The 7,874-nt window shown below is 50.4% G+C and overlaps 1 protein-coding gene across 1 annotated transcript; it reads right to left on the reverse strand.

Moving 5' to 3' along the window:
* Positions 1-4,035: 4,035 nt before the first annotated feature.
* On the reverse strand, positions 4,036-7,430 carry LOC129052283 (cystatin-SA-like). Its single transcript, XM_054542383.2, has 3 exons — positions 7,137-7,430; positions 5,491-5,604; positions 4,036-4,377 (listed from the first exon to the last, which is right to left on the reverse strand). The coding sequence occupies exons 1-3, from the start codon at positions 7,359-7,361 to the stop codon at positions 4,294-4,296; spliced, it is 423 nt and encodes a 140-aa protein (XP_054398358.1). The 5' UTR covers positions 7,362-7,430; the 3' UTR covers positions 4,036-4,293.
* Positions 7,431-7,874: the final 444 nt, after the last annotated feature.

The raw sequence follows: 7,874 nt of genomic DNA on the forward strand, positions 1-7,874 counted from the left end.
ACTGTAGTATTTATCAGAATTTTAAAGTGATCAAACTGAGTGGAAAGACTGGTTTACCTTTCTGCTATATTTATAGAAAGTTCTATTATAAAATCAATGTTATGTGATGAAGCAAATAGTGACTCAATAGTTGAGTATGAAAACATAGAAATAACTTATTACACTGTTGTGTCAAGTAGCTAATTAATAAAAATGTTATGTTAGCAAGTAAACAGAACACAAATTAATGAAGGGTAAATCTGCCCTTTCTTCTCCAAGGTGGATGGATGGACTGATGAGGACAAAACCAGTGACATCATGAACAGGAAACAATGTTTCTCTCAAGCTGCAGGTTTGAAAAGTCAAGCAGCCTCTTCCTTGGCTGACGACCCCTTTCTGACTCAGTGGAAGACATTGTTCTCTAGTGCCAGGGGCTGATAGAAACTTTGCTTATGAGTAAGAAGAAGATCCCACTGCCTGGATGATCTATGTCCACCTTTAAACAGAAGCACAGAGCTACAGAGGAGGGGTTTCTGGATGGAACGTTCCACAGATGGCTGGACTTTATGGATTCTAAGGACACAGGACCTAGGTCCACTTTGCAGACCAGAGTTGACACTGGCTGCTAACATTGAGGCCTGCTGTGCTCTGAGTCCATCACTACAGCCTCAAAAATCCCTCCCCATAGTCTTATAATAACCTCTTTGCTTTGTTTTTTGAATCATCCCAGGTTTGCTATTGTGAATTTATTCCCTTTTTGCTACAAGCCAATAATATTAAGTCTGTTGACTTGCAAAATCAGTTTTGATGACTGATCACACTAGGATGTACATCATTTTTCTGGAATTTTGGATGATTGTAGTATTTATCAGGACTTTAAAATGAGTAATTTGTTGTGACTTATTTCCTCTTCTTAAATAAACACTCACTTCTGTGCTTATTTTCTAATTGGTTATATTATGCTATTTTTCATGCAGATAACCCTCTGAATTATGTAAGCCTCAGACCTCATGGAACCTGGGTTGCCTCTGATCATAGTGCTGAGAATCCACCTGCCCAAGGAATCACTGCACTGCTTTCTGCTTCCCAGGCCTCCAATGGACTTACCTCTCCTTCCAGAGTGATTTGTCTATGCTGAAAGTGGAGTTTCTAACCTCTGTGGTTTCACTTTTTTAGCAAGAATGTGTGACATTATTTTTGCTAAAGGAACTCTTAGAATGGGTGCAATATTTCCAAAACATGACCCTCAGGAGGCTTTTTTACTCCCAAAACCCGGTAGCTTCCAGAAGAGTGCAGACCTTCAGCTTGGTCCGGAAGATGAAGACCCACATGCTCACCTTCAAGCTTCCCTGTCCCCTGCTCCCCTCCTAGGAATCAGACACACTGGGAGATGGTGGAGTGTTGCAGGAAGTCAGGGACCCCAAACAGAGGGACCGGCTGAAGCCATAGCAGAAGAATGTGGACTCTGAAGATTTTATGGACATTTATTTGTTCCCCACATTAATACTTTTGTAATTTCTTATACCTATGTTTCATGCAATCTCCAAACATAAATTGGAAAGATTTCATGGACACTTATCACTTCCCCAGTCAATACCCTTGTGCTTTCCTATGCCTGTCTTTAATTTAATCTCTTAATCCTGTCAGTTGAGAAGGATGTATATCATCTCAGAACCCTGTAATAATTGCGTCAACTACACAAATTGTACAGCATGTTTGTTTGAGCAATATGAAATGTGGGCACCCTGAAAAAAGAACAGGATAACAGCAATTCTTCAGGGAATAAGAGAGACAACCTTAAACTCTGATTCCCATGAGCCAGGCAGAACAAAGACATATTTCTCTTCTTTCAAAAGCAAATGGGAGAAATATCACTGAATTCTTTTTCTCAGCATGGGATATCCCTGAGAAAGAGAATGCGCACCTAGGGATAGGTCTCTGAACTGGCCCCCCCAGGGCGTACCTGTCTCTTATGGTCGAGACTGCAGGGGTGAAATAAACTCCAGTCTCCCATAGCACTCCCAGGCTTATTAGGAAGAGGAAATTCCTGCCTAATAAATTTTGGTCAAACTGGTTGATCTCGAAACTCTGTCTCCTGATAAGATATTATCAGTGACAATGGTGCCCAAAACTTCATTAGCAATTTTAGTTTCGCCTCGGTCCTGTGGTCCTGTGATCTCACCCTGCCTCCACTGGCCTTGTGATATTCTATTACCTTGTAAGGTACTTGATGTCTGTCACCCACACCTGTTCGCACACTCCCTCCCTTTTTGAAACTCCCTAATAAAATCTTGCTGGTTTTTGCTTCTTATGGAGCATCACGGATCCTACCAAAGTGTCATGTCTCCCCCGGACACACAGCTTTAAAATTTCTCTCTTTTGTACTCTGTCCCTTTATTTCTCAAGCTAGCCAATGCTTAGGAAAATAGAAAAGAACCTACATGATTTTCAGGGCAGGTACCCCGATAGTGGAGGAAGCCCTCTAGAGAGTCAGACTTCCCCCTCCACTTCCCCAGGAAGAGAGATGTCAGAAAAGTTACTGGTTTACACAAAATCACCTGTTCCTTGTGTCCTTGCATGGTGGTGGCTTATGTCAAGACAGACCCTTCCCCAGGCAGAGAACCATAAGGATCTCCATGCAGGGAAGACATCGCACCTGACCACCATTCCCAGGCACCTGCTGTTCTGCTCTCAGCCCCTCTCTTCCAACAGAAGCCTGAATCAGTATGTGCGACACCCGACCCCCTGACACCAGGTGAGGCCCAAACTCAAATCTCCTCAGCTCATGGCCTCCTGGATGCTGCTTCATTTTCCTAAACCTAAAACCTTGGTTAAATCCTGTGGTGGTAGAGAGGAAATGAAGCAGATGCTCCCCACTCTCCCCACGAGACCATTCTCCTCCTGGCTTTCTATGTGTGGCACACGGGCTGCTGGCCTCAGGGCTGTTTGGGCAGTTTCCCCTTTGTCATTTCCCCCTCGGTGTTCATGGCAGCCACCCTTGGTCAATGCAGCTCTAGGCATGGGAGATAGTTGAGAGCCCTTCCCAGAGGTACCTGCCCTGTGGGCTGCAACCCTCTGCCCTGACATGGCAAAGGGAAGGGCCGTGCAGGGTTGGCGAGGACTTAGGACTGTAGCTTCTTCTTTGAAGCACAACTACCCAATACTCTACAGAATGGTTTTGACACTAAGATGATGTTATTAATTAAAACATCCTTTTTGAAAAAAATGAGTGTCCACTGCATGTCACTTCCATTTGTGTTTTAGCTTCTCCATCCCTGCCAAGAACCCTGACCTGAGTGCTCGTTTTAAATCCAAGTCCAGAGAAAGAGCAGCTGGATGTGGATGTGTAAAACTCTTCTAGGGCACAGCTTCCTAGCGTAGGAGATAACCTCCCAGCCTGGGGCACACCCTCCCAGGATGGATGACAGCAGGTGCTGCTTTCTCTGTTGATGTTGCCTGTCTTTGGTCTCGGTGGCATTTTCCCCAATCAGTTACACACACACACACACACACACACAAACACACACACACAATTCTGGACTTTGTTTCCATGTAGGGGCCTAAAGTCTCCCGTGGAAAGAGCCACACATCGATCACTATCTATTTCATGTCTAGGCGGTTTGATGAGAGAAGGTCAGTCCCTGGAGTTTGCTCAAATCTGCAAGCACAGATGGAATCTATGGCCTGGCGAGCTCCACCGAGGCCTGGCCCCTGGCTGTGGACACAGCCAGCCCCCGCCTCCTGGTCATGTCAGGAGCCCAGACCAAAGCACCAGCCCAGTTTCCCAGGCAGCAGCCTGGGCCCCCTCCTCTCCCTGACCCCATCACCAGGGGCTGCTGCAGCTGAAGGCCTGGGTTCCCAGCCCCTGGCTGCTCTCTCCCTGTTCTGAAGCTCAGGTCTCCGAAAGTGCCAGCAACTCCCCTGATGGCCTTGCTGTGGCCATGTCAGCTCCCAGATACTCCTCTGATATCCACTCCAGCAGAACAAGGAGGCTTCACAAAGGAACTGCAGAAACCCTGCCTGTGTGCACATCCCCACACAGCCAAGAGCTCAGAGGGAGGCGATGCTACTGTTTTATTGCAGGAGGTGGGGGTGTGTGTACCATGTACCGGGGCTATGAGAAGCAAGAAGGAAGGCGGGAGGGCAGAGCCCCCTGCTGAGTAACAAAGGCCTCCTGCCGTCTTCTCTGTCTGTCTCCTGGTGCAGCCACATGGGGAGACTTCCCCCAGCATGGGGGCCACCAGTCCAGGAGAGGGAGCACTACAGGGGGGTGGGAGTAGGAGGTGGACGGTGTGACTGGTCTGGCATAGACCCCTAGGCTTCTTGACACCTGGAATTCACCAGGGATATTCTGTCCTCCCAGGCAACTTCATGGATCTTGAAAGAGCACAACTGTTTCTGTGAAGGGAAGAGAGAGGGCCAATCAGGGTGGGTTAAAGTAAAAGGGGAAGATGCCCAGCCATGAGATGTCAGAGCCTGGGTGAGTAGGCTGGAGGTGAGACACTTGGCCCTCATCCACCCCTGCTGAGTCCTAGAGCACTGAACTACAATGAATAGTGACTGTTCCTTTACCCCTCCCAAGGCTCCAAGTCACCAGGTGGCATTGGGCCCCCACCCCAACCTGCAGGTTCCTGTCCCAGCACAGCCCTGTGAGGAGCAGCCTGTGCAAGGCCTTGGGAGCCCCAAGGGTGCAGGACATGGGAAGGTGGCTCACTTCCCCCAGCTCCTTCCACCTCCAGCACCGAGGCCAGCACTAAGAGGGGCCACAGGGAAGACCCCAGGGCAGGGCAACTCCCCCTCAAAGAACTGGGGCAGGGGGGAATGGTAACAAGGGGAGTGTGGCTCTTCCCTGAGTGGAGACCTCACAAGAACCAGCAGGTCCTTGGAGAGGCTGGTGTTGGGTGATCTGGGCAAGTCCAGGGCTTCCCAGCTAACAGGCTCTAGGTCCCACTAATCTGATCACTGTGGCTGTGGCTGCATGCAGGTGCCTGAGCCTGGGATTAGACAGAGCCCCTTCTCCCTGCCCAGCACACAGCCCTGCAGCTGCTTCTTCCCATCCAAGAGGCAACACCCCAAAGCAGGCAGAGTTGACCTTCTAGTAACCATTCCCAAGATAAAGCCTTCCTAGCAAATCAAACACATCATCTCCCTCCCTCACCACCCCATCTACACATACATGGACAAGTACATAAACTCACTTGGAAGCCTCATCCCCATGGATCTATGTACAAAGCCCCATACACCCCCACACATCCATGCACAGGCACACATGCTCCCATACACCTCCCCGCACACACTGGCACATGTGTGTACACGTTTCCCTTTCCACATGCACACCTACATGCACACCCCCCCACAAGTACATGAACATGTATTCATCCGTGCATACATGGCTCCTCACATACCCACCTGCACACACACACAGCCTCCAAACATGTGTAAGGCAGAGGGTGACACATATGCACCACTCTGCAGTGCATGACTGGCCTGGGACCTATATCAGGAACGTACCTTCTGCAGTTCTGGCTGTTCATGGAAGGCACAAGTGTCCAAGTTGGGCTGGGACTTGGTACATATGGTTCGGCCCACCTCTACGTCGAAGAAGTAATTCACCCCACCCACGATCTACACACATGAGAAAACAGGACACACGGACAGCGCCCCCATCAGTTTCATGCACTCACAGGCACTTCACTGTGCCTGAGTCACTGGACTTGCTTTGGGGCTTCATGAGCTGCCCACATGTCACCACAAGGCACACAAGCCAACTTTTCCTGTCAGCTGCCAGGTTCTGGGCCTCATGCCTGCTCTTAAACATTGTTTTCTCTGTGCTGGGTAAAAGGATTCATTGAATTCTGCTACCTGTGACTCAGGGTTGAGGGAACACTGAATCTTTTCTAGGAAGGCTGTCTGATGACAAAATTTCAGCTAACTTCTGAAAATCTCATTCCCTCCATTTAACCTAGATTTATTACTTCATTTAGAGTAGGAAATGAGATGCTTCACACACACAGATATTTTGGGTCAATAGGGCCACCCAGATGCCACCATTTCAAGCGTGAGAATCAAGCTACATTTCTAAAGTCAGCAGCTCACCTATGTGTCTTACAATTACAGACTAGAATTGAACCCTTTCCCTGCACAAGGCCTCTCCCAGACACAACGTGGCAGAGCTGTGGAGAAACCTAGGTTGAGGGATTCATTGGAACCAGGAGGAACTGCTGAGGTCACTCAAGTATCAGTTTACCCATGTCTAAAATAGGCTTCCAGGCCTGACGGTCTGCTATGTCCTGTGCTTCACTCCAAGTTACTGTCATGTTTAAGAGGGAGATGCAGGCCAGTGGGGACCATGGCACCAGGGAGTGTACCTCCTGTGCAGGGAGAGGGCCCCAGCTGACAGCTGCAGGAGAAACAGGGCTGGTGGGGATTCCTTTGAATTTCCAGGAGAAGGTGGAGGAGCTCTAAAGGCTGTGTCACTATTTGCTGCTCTGCCATGGGATGCAGGTCAAGCTGGGCCCAGTTGCCCTGCTGAAGCTCCCTCCCAACCTGAACCCTCCTCCACTCTGCAGGGTGACCACTGTCCTCATCTGGTGGAGGTCTAACTCTGCATCAGCTGGTAGAGGCAGTGTCAGGCTTGCTCCACCCCAGCAGGGACTCAGCCGCCCTAGGCTGTAGGGGTTGATCAGCCTGCCTGAGTGTGAAGGCCGCTAGCCCTAAGGGTCTGTGCTCAGGGGTGTGACTTGGGGAAGCAGGGCTCTGCAGAACAGGGAGCCAGGTTTCTGTGTGGCCCCTGTGGAGAGGACTCAGGGAGGAGGATGAGCCTCATGGCCTGGATCTCATCCTGAGCAGCATCAAGCCCACCCAGAGTCAGCACAGTCTCCATCCACACCTGCTGGACCCTGGGAAATGCCATGGTCATGGTACAGACACAGGGGCTGCTGCAGGTTAAAGGAAGCTGAGAGGACAGACAGTGGCTGCAGTATATGGCCCGGGAGCATGCTTAGGCATGAAGGCCATCAGCAGAGAATCAGGGAAATCTGAATGAATCTGAGCACTAGATCATGAATGTGTCAGTGTTGATTTGCTGGGAATGCTCTTGAGGGTTGGGAAACAAATAGGCTGGGACTCAGGACCCCTCGGGTGGAGGCAGCACCCACCTGTTGCCTGGCTCTCAGTACCCGCAGCGGGCGTCTGTAGTAGTCATCTTCAGTGGCCTTGTTATACTCGCTGATGGCGAAGTGAAGGGCACGCTGTACCCCCTCATCATTGAGGTCTGCTTTATAGATGCCACCCGTGATTATCCTGTCCTCCTCAGGGCTCCAGGCCATGGCCACAGCCAGGGTAGCCAGCAGGAGCAGCAGGGTACACAGGGGCCGGGCCATGGTCTCCTCAGAGGCAGAGCACAGAGCTGGAGCTGCAGGAGAGGAGGGTGAGGGCCTGAGGCAGGTAGCCCACACCTGCAGGCAGCTGTGCATTTATCCTGCTTTGGCAGCCCAGCCCCACCCCCCTCCATGCTCGCCACTCCCTGACTCCTCCTCCTCTTTCTACACTTCTCATCTTTCAACATCTCTTTTTTCACACCCCTGCCACTACAAGCTCCCTCCCTGCCTCAGTTCTCCCTGCCCCTCCCAGGCCTCCTCCTCCATCTCCCCCTCCTCCCCACTCCTGTCCTCACTGCAGCCTCCCCGAGCCATGCCTCTCTTCCCCAGTGCTCCCAAGCTTGAGTCACCGGGTCTCCACAGAGGTGACACTGCTCCTTTGACTGTGAAAGCAATGTGACTTTCTGTTTGCTCAGGAAAGGGAAAAATACAGGGTTTGACCTCCCGGGGTCTTCAGATATCAGGAGCATCCAGGAGTACTTGATCACAGTTTCTGAATATCTGTAGCAGAGAGGT

The sequence above is a fragment of the Pongo abelii genome, chromosome 21, assembly GCF_028885655.2.
Source record: "Pongo abelii isolate AG06213 chromosome 21, NHGRI_mPonAbe1-v2.0_pri, whole genome shotgun sequence".
Classification (NCBI taxonomy): domain Eukaryota; kingdom Metazoa; phylum Chordata; class Mammalia; order Primates; family Hominidae; genus Pongo; species Pongo abelii.